Consider the following 15,076-nt stretch of genomic DNA (forward strand, 5'->3'; position numbering starts at 1 on the left):
TTTAATACCATGCTTATTATGAAAAGGTCAAGTAAAGTAATTAATCCGTGTATTTTTTACTCGAATCTTTACATTTTCTTAATCCAAGAGGGCAAAATTGTGTATATATATATATATATATACTCGTCCAACTGGTTTCAACCAGTCGCATCAATTGACAGATCTTCATTCATAAATATACCGAAGATAATTGGAATATAATTATCGACTCGCCAGTTTATCTTCCATATCTGTAAAAGAAAAAAAAAAACAATTTTATATAATCCTTATAGGTGTGATAGCAGTACAGAATCCGACTTTACTACGTAATAAAAAAAGGCAATATCGGATATTTCGTTACGCGGAATTGACAATATACAAATTATTATCGCCAATTATTAAAAAAAGTTCGTGTTCTGTTCCGCTATTTCGCTGGAGAGAAGCGATATTTGATTGGCTACGACCGACTTCCTTATAAGAAAGCAGTCAGACAAGTCTTGAAAGGCGCAGGTTGCTACTACACGGAATAGGTAGATTCTTAGTTAACAAGCACTCCATGTATATAGTATCTTGTGTTGACATCGGACATGTAAATTTATCAAACGGAACATAAAACAGCATGGCCAAGAAACTAAGAAAGTTTCTGATTATTCTAGACAACGAAAGTCTATTATATTTCCCAGGATCTTTTTTATCGGGACGTGTTTTAGTAGATTTGGATGAGGAAACACCTGTTTTGGGTGAGTCAATTATCAAATTTTTATTCCATTACTGATGTTATCTTCGTCTTAACTAAACGAGTTTCTTATTATGTTTCTATTTAATTAAAAAAAAGGAAGTACATTTAGGAATTTAAAAAAATTATGCGTTAAGTTTTGTATTCCTTTTATGAGTACATCAAAAAACTAAGTATGTACAGTACATTTAACATCGTTTTTGTGTTAATGAAGTATCGCGAAAGGAGGATAAAGTTGTGTTTTAGGGAAAATAGTAATAAAAACCAGAGAAATATACATAGAAGGAATGATTTAGGCCTTTAGGAGTTGTCCCATTTTCGTAGTTTGGCATTAGGCCAAATTGTAGGTGGTGTAACCTGCTGGATACAAAGATGTACAAAGTTAATCTCGACCGAATAAAGTTTTTAACAATCAAAATAATCGCTTTCTATCACTCGATCGATTGGAGTAGACCCACCACCGAACTAATCTTGGCCGTGAATAGTGGTGTTTTGTTGACACATAAGCGACCCGTACTTTTTGTGGTCTCTAATGGAATTCCCTTTAATGATACAAAGATTTATAGAACTAAATGAACTGATCGTTTTCTTACCCTCCATTCAATCAGTAAATCGTTAAATATCATTGATAATGCAGCGTGGTAAGTCGGAAGAAAAACTGTTATTATGAATAATTTCAGTGCGATTGTCACACAATATGAATCCTGCCTGACCCCGAAATTTGCGCTACATTAATTTTAGAGCAGAGAATTTTAACGTGCTAATTAATTTTAATCTCCTAGAGACGTTATAAATTTATTTGAACAAATACAGAAAATTAAAATTTCGCTTTAGCGAGAGATTTAAACACCATAGAATATCGCAAACTTAACTAATTAGAGCCGTCAACGTAATTAATTCGGAAGTTATGGCACGTTTCAAGTGTTAATGAAAACCTCATTACTAAAGTTAATAGCAGGCGATTCGAGTGATGCGAGGCAGATTTATAGGGAAGGGGGAAAATATACGCTTACGTAGAAAATATTTAGAGAATAAGAAAGCCGAGTTAAACGGAAACGTGTCCTAAATCGTTCAAAGAAAACAATGTCCTATTTTTCTTCAGAAAAAAAGAACAAAATGTGTGACTAACGATCCAAGAAAGACAGAACGTCAAGACAAGAAGAACTGCAGGAGACATTTTCTAAAAGAACTACACTCAAAACATTTGTTGAGTGAATTATACATCCTTTCGGCTTAAGGACTTCACCTTATTATTATTATTATTATCATTCGACTTGTTTTCCTTGAAAAGAACAGCCTATTACTTGTACATTTGAAAACCAGTAAAATTAAATTTAAAAAATAATAAATTAGAACTACGTTTCATACGTTTCTGTATGATTGGATTTTCTTTTTTTATATACTTGATTAAAATTATTGTGAGACGGATATTAAAATTCTATTCTTTGCCGGAAATAAATATTCAAATAAAGGAAATGAACTGATGGAAAATGAAAAGAAAAAGATCTACAGGAAATATTATTAAATGTGCTTAAGGAATAGAATTGTAAAGTTTTTCGAAATCCAGAATATATAAAATTACTACGTAAGCTCACATCATTGGCGAATTAAGGCACATTAAGAGCGTGGGGCCGGGGAGAATTTGAATTAGGAGGCCCCATGTAGGCTACAGTATTGACTTCGGACATTTTTCTTTTGTTTCTTATTAAAGATTGGTTTGGGGTCCTCCTATTAATGGGAGCTGCAAGCAATTACCCTTTTTTTGCCCATAGGATAACGAGTCCCCTAGGGTGGGACATCTCTTCATAATTTTACATAACGTTTAATTGAACTATTTATAAATTATTATATACAACTGCAACGGCAAAATTTCTTTATTTTTTCCAATTTTGACGACCTGGAGACCCGAGCGTGCCTCACACTGATTTATACGATAGTTTTAAATGAGTAAGAAAAGTAAATAAACGAGATTTATGTACTTACTTCAACTTAATCTCACAAGATATATATAATTCTTATAAATAAAGCATTATATTTTTATAGTTAAAATAATAATATATTTTTTAAAAAATAAAATAAATAAAGCTTTTCATAAAAATAATAGAGGAAACTCGCGACATTAAGAAAACTTATTGATAATATTAGGAGTTATAAAAGGAAAAAATGGCAATGATAAGAAAGCGTGAGAAGAATAAACGAAATGATGACATTGATTTGAAAATGGGAACGGAAAGAAAAAAATGATTATAGAGAAGAAAGGATACCGAATGATATCGAAAAACGTCATTTCGTTTCTTGTTTTCTAAGAAAAACAAGGAAGGCAAATGACAAAAACACTCCAACAATTCCAATAATCTTCACCAACCTTTATTATTATCGTTGTTGCAAGATGAGTCAAATTAATACCTCGTTGCTTTTCATCCCCCGTATAGAAAATATAACCTTCCTCTATAGATAGTCTTTCTAAGTAAGGATTATTTAAGGAAACTAGCATCAAATTTTCAATTATTTCGTCTAAATGCATAGATTATTCAATATTTAATTCAAATTTCAATTTCTACCTAGTGTATAACGTTTAATTAGCTGTTAGATGATAATTAATGCCGGAAATAAAGTACCAAAGAGAAAAATAAGTGTACAGAAACGAATATAAAATCGAATACATAGACTGGTAGAGATTTTCAAATGAATGTTTTGGTAAATGGCTGCATTCCTTGGGGAGATGGAAAAGTTGTTTCAATATACGTCAAACACAACAAATATACTTAAGTTATATATATATAAAATCAACCACACGAAAACTTCTTTAATGAGAAAGGAAAGTTATTAAATTGCCCTAAGGCACAGATCTTTCGTCATAGAAAAATCTCCTGTATTGAGTAAATCTAGGAAACATCAAGAATCCAGGTAATTTCGAACACTAAATCATATTTTATACCTATACCTATATATATTTTGTACGTAAAATAAAGTACAGTACTCAGTTATAAATGGAACAAATATAACCACCAAATTGAACTGTTGAATGCTTACTTAATCACAGAATTTAGTGATTAAAATTCTTCATTAAGTCCAAATGAGACGCAATAGAGTAATGATAACAGTGATAATTCCATGGTGAAGATGACTTTTAAACCAATTTCTGGTAACTACTACCTCAAAATACTTATCAGTTACTGTTACCTTCCACATAAAGTGTTCTCGAAGTATTATTATACTTCGAGAACACTTAAACTTTCCTTAATTTCGTGTCAACCGTATCGACAGCCTACTTTTAACCCATTACACCATACTTTTCTATATGATGTATAAGGAAAATTAAGTGTAATTTTGCAAAATACGTGCGATTGTTACAAATATTATGCAACGGAATCGATTGTACGACAAAATAAATATGTTTTTTCTTTTATAATCGAAGATAATGAATGGAAAAAAGTGACAAACGTTACTTTCAGATCGGCTTATCGTATGTCATCGGATGACAGTTTTCCCTAAGAACGATCAACCCAAACAATTTTACAATGGTTCGATATTTTCATTATCGTCATCCTCATGTTTTCCTGTTTTTTTTTTGGTTAACCCAAGAAATAAATGTTAAAGTTTTCGTTTTACATCCGTTCTTGCGTTTCGTGCGAAGTTATCAGAGCTTATAACAATGAAAATTACAGGACGCGAGCCATTAAATAGGGGGGGAGAAATAATAATAATAAGGTTCCTTTAAAAGGAAATATATAGTAGAAATCACCTAAATACTTGCAAATGAATTTTCCACATAAATATTAAATAGAGGAGAATCCTTTTGCATCTACGAATTAATTAACCAATGTAAAATTTTGCATTGTAAACAACATTATTGCCACCAAACCGTGTGACTTTAGAACATAAATTTAAGCTTATGTTCATTACTACACATAATTCGCATTGTTTGAGACATTTCGGTTTAACGCCACACTCGATTTAGCGCCGATTTCGACTTAACGACGCTACATTTCTGTAACGTAATGGTGTAGCTCTATAAATTAATTTAAGTAAAAACTGTTTACTATTACTGTAAAAGTCACCTTTAATGTTGTAATTATGAGAGTATGTTCGTGTACAGTACGTAGAGTGACACGTTATCGTATGGACAAAAAGAACAATTGCCTGGAGCCCCATTAACCGGGATACCAGGTTTTTGGGGGATTATTTTGGGCCCCAAACCAATCTCTTATAAGAAAATACTTCTCCCAAAAATTCCCCCGAAGTAAAATGTCTGAACTCAACAATGTACAGTACATGGGGTCCCCTAATTCAATTTCGCCAGGGCCCCACGAAGCTATAACGCTCCACTGTTTATGTAGAATTATCTTTAAAATATTTTATATACGCTTTATAAATAGCAACATTTTAATATGAGTTCATTAAAATATATCTAATTTAAAATTAAATTATATAAATTAAAGCGAAAATTACGCAAAGTGAAATTAATTATATAGTCCTTATTATTAAAGTCAATATGAATTAATTTATGAAGTTATTATACAGTATTTAGTTCATTAAATCCCATAGTTTATTTCTCTCTTGTTAAAATGTAAATAAATAAATATCTGTAGAAAATTTTCCCCATTTTTATATTTTATTATTATTATTATTAGGAATAAGGGAATCCACAAGTGAACTTCGATCTACCGGTTGAGAAGTAACAATTTCTCAAGTAATCGATATTGTTAATTTCCCTGCACCCAATAACAATTACTAAACGGCGGTTATCATCGATCTTAAAATGTATAAATGCGCCGAAATTAAACAGGATACGAGAAAATTTATAAGTTTCTAAATTTAGAAACTTCTATAAATGCCAAAATCCAGTTTGATTGTATCGTGAATTCGATCGGAACAATTTCATGCTTAGACAAAAAAAAATGAGAGTTTTCTTAAGCGTAAGAGCACGATAACAACATCCCAATTCCAATATTATCTTAAGAGCCAGAAATATCCTTTCTAATTTGTTTCGCATTATTGCCGAACGAAAACGAAAAATCTTCAACCATACGAGAATTACATAGAAAAATAAAAAGATTTCAAGAAAGTACATTATGCTGTTCAAACATGAAATTCACATACTGCAATGTTTAAAACCATAAAAACAATCTGTTTCCATGCCCACAACGGGAGAGCCCTGTCGACGAGGAATGGGCCTGGTCATCTCTCATCAACAGGTTCTCCTATTGCGGGCCTGGCCAAACCATCAACTTGAAAAATCTTTGGGGTTTTGGGAGTCGGGATTTGATCCCGGATCCTACAGAGCGGTAGATTGATGGCTTTTGAATGTACGAAATATTTCCATATTATTATTATTATTATGAGTGATGCTATAAATAATCATAAAAAGGTATTGTTCTAAATAAAAAAAAAAAAAAAAATTGGGAGATAATCGTAAGGAATAAATAAATACCATAGAATACATTGTGTAGCACACATCAGAAAACAATACATTGCTAGGTCAATATGAAAAAAAAATAATAAAAAATTTATAGGAATTTATTGAACCAAAACTAAAACCTATTTCAAAATTGTATTTATTTTAATTTAATTTAATAAAAGTTAAAGAATTTATTCACTTGTTTATTTAAATTTAAAAAATAGCGTGGAAACACTCGGTTATTAAAATCCAATAATGTGACATTGAAAGAAAATTGCATTTAAACTATTGCAAAATTTGTTCTGTTGTCAACTGCATCCGATCAATTTGATCGATAGAAGAAGTGTATTGATTTTTTGCAACAGCAAAAGAGCAATTGCGAATCAAAAAATACAAAAATCTTTAGCTTTAGCCAGAGCATAGGGGATCGATATCCGATAGTCTTTTGTTGATAGCAAATTGTTTCAGATATAACATTAAAGTGATCTTCCTTTGATTCCGTAAAATATAATTCGTTACAAACCGCAAATATTATAACAACTGTACATAAAATCGAGGAATAAACGTATTTTTATCTAAAATTTCAGCAAAAAATAGAGTTTCTTTCTGTCGGAAAATCAAGTGACAAAGATTCTTGTATGAAATGTTTACAATATTTAAGAAAAATCGTTTGTATATTATGTCATATGATATATTTAGAAAGGATATTATTCGCCACTGAATACAAAATGATTTAAATAAAGAAATCACTCGCAGTCGGAATTAAAAGCACGATTCTTTCGCGTTTCCACAGAAAGAAATAAAGGAAAACAAATCGCACGCTAATTCGATTGTTTCTTCCTTACCTAAACATTAAAAAATCTTATAATCTTATACAAAGCCGAAAGATTCCTTTTTAACTTAATTGATTTTCGGATGAAAAAAGAGAAAAAAACTTTCATTACTTTCTACGATGATTAAAAAACAACTAATTTCTTTCTTTTTTTTTCAATATCGAAAATTGCTTCCAATACCACCGATGATTTAAGTGTATTTCTATTAAGAGAATTACTTAAAAATAAAAAATGTATTCTTCAATCCTTTCAGATTAATGTTACTCGTAATCAAAGAGATTACATCGGATATATTTGTTTAAAAAAGAGAAGAACCTTGAGGGAATAATAAAAAAAGAAAAGATATTTCCCCGAGTAAAAATCAGCAGAGCAAAAAATATGCTTTATATATTCATAATTCAGGAATTTAAAGTATAAAAAGAAAAAAAATCACCCTTTAAATACTCGAGTTACGTAAATCAGTTCATTTGTTTCTGGTGTTCTTCACGTTGCTGTGTAATTTTATTCAAATTTCGAATTCTTCGCTGCCAAATCTTATTGAGACGTGTTCAAATCGATGAACTCGAAGCCATTTTTATCTAGTAAAAAGTTTTCGTTAAAATAAGAGAAGCAGCATCCTTATTAAATCTTACGAATAGTTTCATAATTAAGTTATTACGTAACTTAATAAATATCATTTGAAATATTGATTATCCTTTTTTTAGGGCTCTATTTCCACATCGTTGGAGAGGGTGTGGTTCGTTTATCTAATACCACCGGTGCCGGCAGTTACAACGATAAAGAAAATTATATAGATTTTCGCATGAAACTGCTTGGAGATACTCAACCTAAAGAAGGTAAGATTACCTTTTTTCTTTTCTATAAATTACCTCGGCTAACAACTATTATTTTACTAACAGATGGCAACACTACTTTCAAAGAATTTTGGAAACATTTTTATTTTGGACACTGTAATTACGGGGGAGAAAAAAAGTACACTTCGATACCAAGAAATTACTTTTCGCGACGTAATTAGATCCGGAAAACAATCCGAGATACGGAAAATAGAACTGTTTTTTTTTTTTTTTTGAAACGAGATGGTAAAACTCGTTGATAATTGGACACATATCGGGTAATTCGGCTTTCTCAATGGCATGTGACTACCGACACGTGACGTTTGACACCATCAGATACCATCACGCCGTCCTTCGAAGAAATGTTAGAGAAAACAAAGACTTAAAAGGCAAGAAAAAACAAAGTTCTTAACGACCGAATACATTCGAGCCAATTAAGCGAAGTGTGAGAGAATTTCTGATTTTGTGGCGTGTAATATCAATAACGTAGCTTTTGGAGTTAGCTACTTTAAAGCAATTAGCTTTCTCCTCTAATTGCAAAGATCCATTGATCCGAGCAAAAGTATCTGTGCGATACACTCCATTCATCGTCTCATCCTATGCCATAACCTAACTAGAATACTAATTATAAAGCTTCGGTTAACAAATCTTGACGTTTCTACGTAGATAAGTTCCTTTCGATTGTTCTTTATGAAAACTTATTTTGTATTATGTAAAAATATTTTTAAATTAATTGACTCTGAGGTTATTTCGTGAATATTTTTTGAAATCGCGATTCGGTTTCCATTCGATTAAATAGGAAATTCGAAACGAGTCGAGTCAATAGAGCCAGGGGGAAAAAAAAAAACACCAGCATTTGTAGGTGTTGAAGGTGGGCCTATTTACAAGATTCGTGTCACGGTCAAACAAACATCCTTTCATTTTCCTTTTACAAATTCTCAATCACGTCAGCGGCAATTGTTTTAAAAAACCTCGACATTTAATCTGTTAGCTTTTATTTAATAAGATTTATTCGTTTATAGGCCCACTTCTGTATTTATTTAAATAATAATTATTTATGTTTTAAAAACATTATTTATTTATTTTTTTCAGAAAATTTAGATCGAGTAGTCATTCTATCGCCCGGAGTTCATTCGTTTCCGTTCAAACTGGGTTTGCCTTTAGGCTTGCCTTCTACATTTTTAGGTAAACATGGCTGGGTACAGTACTATTGCAAAGCGGCTTTGAAAGAACCTTCCGGTTTGATACACAAAAATCAACAAGTGTTCATAGTGATGAATCCTATCGATTTGAATCTTGAACCTCCTCTTCTCATGGTAATTTTTTAAATTTAACTCGTTCCTTTCTATTCTATATTTAAATACAGGGTGGTTATAATTAAAGTTTCCCTACTCAGACTTGTCTAGAGCCCGTTCTCGCGATCGTATTTTGATGAAACTTGGTATATATATGGACCATGGGGAAAAGGAAAATGCAAAAAAAATTTAATTCGAATTTTTACCACTAGGTGAAAAAATGGCGCATTAAGAATAAGAAAAACGCAAAAGATTTTTATTGACAACATTTGTTCAATGTGCAACCCATTTGCATCAATTACATATTCAAAATGCCTTACAATGCTGTAAGGCACGTTTTGAACACGTGATTGATGCAAATGAATTGCACATTGAACAAATGTTGTCAATAAAAATCTTTTGCGTTTTTCTTATTCTTAATGCGCCATTTTTTCACCTAGTGGTAAAAATTCGAATTAAATTTTTTTTGCATTTTCCTTTTCCCCATGGTCCATATATATACCAAGTTTCATCAAAATACGATCGCGAGAACGGGCTCTAGACAAGTCTGAGTAGGGAAACTTTAATTATAACCACCCTGTATTATCCAGCTGTGTATAGAATTTTTACATTAAATTTACATTAACCCCACAAGTAACATACTTACAAAAGAATAAATTTAATACGTTAACCTACCCCGTATTATCATTTAATTTAACAAAAATGTACAGAATTATTAATAGAAAAATATTCAAATATATTTTTAGCAACCTTTCCATTGCGAAATAGAGGAAAATCTTGGTGTTCCTTGTATGACTTCCGGTCCGGTTACTTGTAGAGTCCGACTAGACAGAGGGGGATATGTTCCAGGAGAAAGCATTTGTATTTATGCTACCATAGATAATAATAGTCGCGTCACTATCAAGAAAACCAAAGCCATCCTGACCGAAGTAAGTCCATCGTCTTTCGTAATTATTAAAAAGTGATGACTGGCGACATTAATGACCATTCATTATTTGCAGACAATACAATATACGGCTAAAAATAAACTAGTGCACTCGGAAACTCGGGAACTAGCATCGTTAGAAAAGGGACGTATTCAAGCCGGAACTTCTGATTATTGGAAAAATGAAATGTTATACATCCCGCCTTTACCTCCAACGAATTTACGAGGATGTCACTTGATACGTGTTCAATACGACGTTTATGTAAGTTTTTAAATTAATTATTCGATATAAAATAACATAATAACTCTCAAAATGCTAACCGTATACAGTATATATTGTACTGACAATCAATACAATCGAAATTTAATGTAATAGGCTATATTGTTTTATCAACACTGTATGCTTTGAATATGCTTTTATAAAGGATATTATATACAGTATTTTATGTTCTGTAAAATAAAATAATATACGATCTTTACTTATATACTTTAACATGGATTATTTTAGATTTATTACATGTAACAATGTTTTTTTTAGGTATCTTTAATATTGATATTTACCAATTTTTTGTTGTTGTTGAATGAAAATCTCAGTACAGTATTGTTTATTAATAATGTATCTTTCTATTTGATCTTACATTTGAATGATTTTCTTATAGGATTTGTTATTAGATATATAAATAACCTAAGATACATACATTATGTTACTATGAAGAATATTAAATTTATATTTTATGGAATTTTCAAAATATTAAAATAAAATATAAGTATTTAAAATAAATGTAGCAGATATGAAGAAACATTTGTCTTTTTAATTTATTTTTCTAAATAAATTTAATCACTTTTATTTATGAGTAGCTCTTCTTTAAGTAAAATAATTAAAACTGTAATTTTAGAATGACAACATATATTTAAAGTTTTGGTTTATAATTAAAAAAAAAAAGGCTATTAAACAAATTTGAACAAATTATTAAATGTTATAGTATAGAAAAATAAAAAACAATGAGACTAAGGGTTTACTGGCTACAGAATACTTTGTTGTTATCAATTAATGCAGTTCAGTATGATAAGGGTTAATTTGCATATATGTAAATCAACATTGTTCCAAGATATTAATGAATAAAGAAAAAAAAAAGACTTTATTATCAAGTAGAAATGATGTGTTTAATTACTTTCAAAAATAAAAATAAAACAATAGACTTGTTTTATTTTTATCTTTTGAGATGAAGCTCATAATTTTCTTCTGGGAATATATTCTTCTGAAGATAGAATTACATTATTCTGAGAACATTAAGTGTTATAGTAATTAACATTTTCTTAATGTTCTCAGAGTAATATTTTTTTATTTACTTACGTTTTTTTGAAATGTTTCATTATATACCTAAACGTCTACTTTCACATATTTCTACTTAATTAATAATTTTATCCTTTGCTTTCTATAGTTCTTAGTCTCAGCTACATTCAGGATAGTACTTATATTCTAGTTACTATAAGTATTATTATTTGCATTCAACTTAAGTCAAATAGTATAAATTTATTATTTGAAGACAATTTTCTATCAGAAATATTGTTTAATTCAAATTATTCAAGGTGTAATCTTAACATGACAAATATTTATGTATATTTAATAATTTTTGACGTTATTATTAACAGCAAATTTATTTTTTATTCAGCAAGCAAATCAATAATTAATAAAAAAATAAATAATGATTTAAACTAAAATTGTAAGTTTATAACTTCTTTAAAATGTAAAAATATTTTCTAGATTAGAATGAAAAATTTCTGAAGAATGTTGTCATGATAAACATACAGTATATTCAATAACAATTATATTTTACAATTCTTTATCATAGTAAAAACTGACCATAAATGGAAATTTAGTTATGATGTACTACAAAACAAAAATCAAAAATAAAGCATTCTTTAAAAAATTTGTCAGACAGTGCAGCAGTATGATTGTTTTTGTTAAAAATGTAAGTGAACTTACTCTCTCTATTAATTAAATCTGTGCTAATCTTGGTCAAAAGATAGCTAACAAGTTTGTTTACTTGTATTTGAAAAAAATAATGCATAGAAGTTATATTGTTCCAGTTTGTAATAACAGTTATGAGTCATAAAGTCAAAAATTCTGCTTTTACATTTCCAAAAGTTGCAAACAGATGAAAAAATACATAAATACAATTCCAAGTAAAACAATTCTTATCCAATTTTAAATAATATGGATGCTTCTGAATTATATTTTGAAGATCATTATATCAAAAGAAGTTTTGATCATTATATTAATGACATTCCATAGTAACAGATAAAAGAGTTAAATAGAAAGGAAAATGCAATACAAATGTCATTTCCTAACTTCTATTTCATATTAGTAATACTCACCAAATCCATTAACAAACCTCAAACAAAATTAAGCTCAAGTAAAAAAAATCCCTACAGTGACTAATACAGTAAAATCCAGCAAATTTCACTTAAATTGGATTGAGGTGAAGCATTATAAAAAATGAAGAGTTTTACAGCATAGTGATGATGCTAATCTATCTGAATTTTCATAAAGGTATTATATGTGCAAATTCATATATGTATTAACATCTTAATGACATCTGGTGGCTATGAAAAACAAGAGTGTAAGAGATGAGGCATTATGTTATTTATAAACTATGCCATATACAAAAAAGATTGCTACATTATTAATATTTATTACTACTTTTATTCATTTTCTTATTTCTATAATGCAAATTATGAACACCCTACTGTAAAAAATTCTAAGATGAAACATTTTATAACAGTGTATATACTTAGTATGAGTACAATATACTAAATAAAATCATTGTTTTATATGTTAAATAATGTTTATAATGTATATTTAAGGGCATTTTTTTCAAATCATCAAATTTATTTTTGTATTTAAAAGATTAATTTTTTTTTTCATGTTATGAAGTATTTAAGGTCAATGAATGTACAGTATGATGGTAACTTAGCTAGCAGCAGGTTCCAGTCATTTAAGTATCCAAAAATGTTCAGAGTATTGGGAGTAGAATAAACTTCAGTCAGGCAGAAGTGGACCTTGAAGAAAACTAGTTTATTAGGACAAATATTCAAATGATACTCTTCTGAGCTATTTTAGCTCAATATTTCAAACGTACAGGAAAAAACCTAACAAATATCTATTAATGATAAAATAAATAAATTATAATTAAACAAGTATCTCACATTAAATCATATATACTTAGAATAGTTTGGAGCTTTTAGAATTCTACATACATTACTATATAAGCAAACTTTAAGCAATGAATGACTAGAAAAAAATTCAAAACAATGATTAATCTTGTAGATATGGAATATTTATGATTAGCTACATTATAAAAATGATTTACTAGTAATATATATATAGCAGTATTATAGCTTTTCATATATTCTTTAAATGAGTGATATATTAATTCTGTAATATTTTTTTTTTAGTTTTTAGTGCAGCCAAAAGGTCTTGATCGTGAAATAAAATTACAACTTCCTATTATGATGGCGACGTATCCCATTAAGAATACGGATGGAACTTTACAAAGAAGGAAAGGAACTAATTATCCTGCTATGTTGCCTGTATTTCGACCGTGGTTAAATGGAGGAACTCTAAAAAAATAATCTAAATTTTGTCATTCAAGGCCAAATGTTTAAGTATTTGAGATGCCAGAATCAAATTATGTATAAAAATTTTGTAATTCTGATGTAACATTTTCAATATCCAACTGATAATGTATCAGTTAAAGCAATTTAATGTAACACAATTTTATATATGTGAATTAATCAAAATTTAATGTGTGCCATTATTACATTGCCTTACTTTTATAACAAATAAAACAAAATGTACATATAAATTTAATTTTGCATTAAAATTTTTTAATTATTTATTAAGGACTTGCAAATTTTTAATAATTAGTAAGACAAATCTTAATACAGAATTAATATAAAAATTATTATTATTATTATTATTAAAATATAAATAAATCTATTGAATTAAATTACATTAAAAATAAGCAAAGATTTACAAAAACAAGATTATGTATAATTTTTCAAACTGCATTAAAGAATAATTAGAAATACTATAAATATAAAACCACAAACTATTTTTTCTAATCTCTGATAATGAAATTTTTTGACATCAGTCTTGCAAACAGATACCTGTTTCTTTCAAATCATTGTACTGTATTATTAGAGATGAAAAAGAACAATCATCATTGTGTTTTATATTATACGGATCATCAGCAATATCAAATAAAGGCACTTCTGGCATAGTAACTTTTGATAACAATTCATCCTCATTCCAAGAAACATTTATTATATCTTTAGAAGATAAGTCTAAACTTTTTGAATCTCTTTCAGTTGAAATAAAAATGTCATCAAACATAGATTGCATTTCTTGAACAGAGTTATTAAGTGATTGTGATAACATCTTGGCACTATTAATAGAGGCATCTGTAATAAAATAATTTCATTCAATTTTTCATTTAAAAAATATGTTAATCTTTAAAATTAAGGTTTATGTTAAATAAATTGAATACATTAGTAAAATTATAGATTTCAATCATGCTCTATACCAAAATGTACATATTAGCAATGAATGAATATTTAACTACCCATTATTTTTTACACTATGTGCTTATAAGGATTCAAAGTATTGAGCGTGTCTTTTCAAAAATATATGTTATTCATTAGTCATTACTCTTGGAATCTCAACAAGCTAAATTATTTTTAACAGTGTATTTGATTATATACAGTAGAGTCAAAGATTAAACAAACTTTAACTTTGAAAAGAGGGTAACTGAAGATGCTTATTATGAAGACCTTTTGTAAATATTTGAACAATTAATGGAATAAAAGTTATATGAAGAGTTTGGTTTATTTTTGACTCTACCACACACAATTTAATACTTCAAAAAAATATAAAGCCATAAAATAAAACTTATTTCATATGTTAATATAACTTTGTTTTATGCAACACTTTATTGTGTAAAGTAAGTTTCATTGGGATGTAACTTGAATTATAAGTACAAAATTAATAGTAATTGGTTTGTGAAATCTA

At 28.8% G+C, this 15,076-nt stretch overlaps 2 protein-coding genes across 2 annotated transcripts in view; one reads left to right on the forward strand and one right to left on the reverse strand.

Annotated features, from left to right (window-relative positions):
• The first annotated feature begins 471 nt into the window (after positions 1-471).
• Positions 472-13,902, forward strand: Vdup1 (arrestin family protein Vdup1). The gene is made up of 6 exons (XM_067277093.1): positions 472-719; positions 7,654-7,785; positions 8,875-9,098; positions 9,824-10,006; positions 10,079-10,264; positions 13,462-13,902. Exons 1-6 carry the CDS (start codon positions 599-601, stop codon positions 13,636-13,638), a joined length of 1,023 nt encoding a protein of 340 aa, XP_067133194.1. The 5' UTR covers positions 472-598; the 3' UTR covers positions 13,639-13,902.
• Positions 13,883-15,076, reverse strand: part of dgt6 (dim gamma-tubulin 6) — a 35,060-nt gene continuing 33,866 nt past the window's right edge. The window contains exon 17 of the mRNA XM_067277079.1: positions 13,883-14,469. Within this exon, the coding sequence (XP_067133180.1) occupies positions 14,156-14,469 (314 nt within the window). The 3' untranslated portion in view covers positions 13,883-14,155. The remainder of the gene's footprint in view (positions 14,470-15,076) is intronic.

This window comes from Centruroides vittatus, unplaced genomic scaffold (assembly GCF_030686945.1).
Source record: "Centruroides vittatus isolate TY-2023 unplaced genomic scaffold, ASM3068694v2 contig_728, whole genome shotgun sequence".
Taxonomy (NCBI): Eukaryota; Metazoa; Arthropoda; class Arachnida; order Scorpiones; family Buthidae; genus Centruroides; species Centruroides vittatus.

Bases quoted from the DNA above. Each gene is read 5' to 3' on its own strand.
- Vdup1 (XM_067277093.1), top strand. From the start codon at position 599: ATGGCCAAGAAACTAAGAAAGTTTCTGATTATTCTAGACAACGAAAGT. The intron at 7,786-8,874 runs GTAAGATTACCT...TATTTTTTTCAG, and splicing joins AGATACTCAACCTAAAGAAG to AAAATTTAGATCGAGTAGTC. The intron at 9,099-9,823 runs GTAATTTTTTAA...ATATATTTTTAG, and splicing joins TTGAACCTCCTCTTCTCATG to CAACCTTTCCATTGCGAAAT.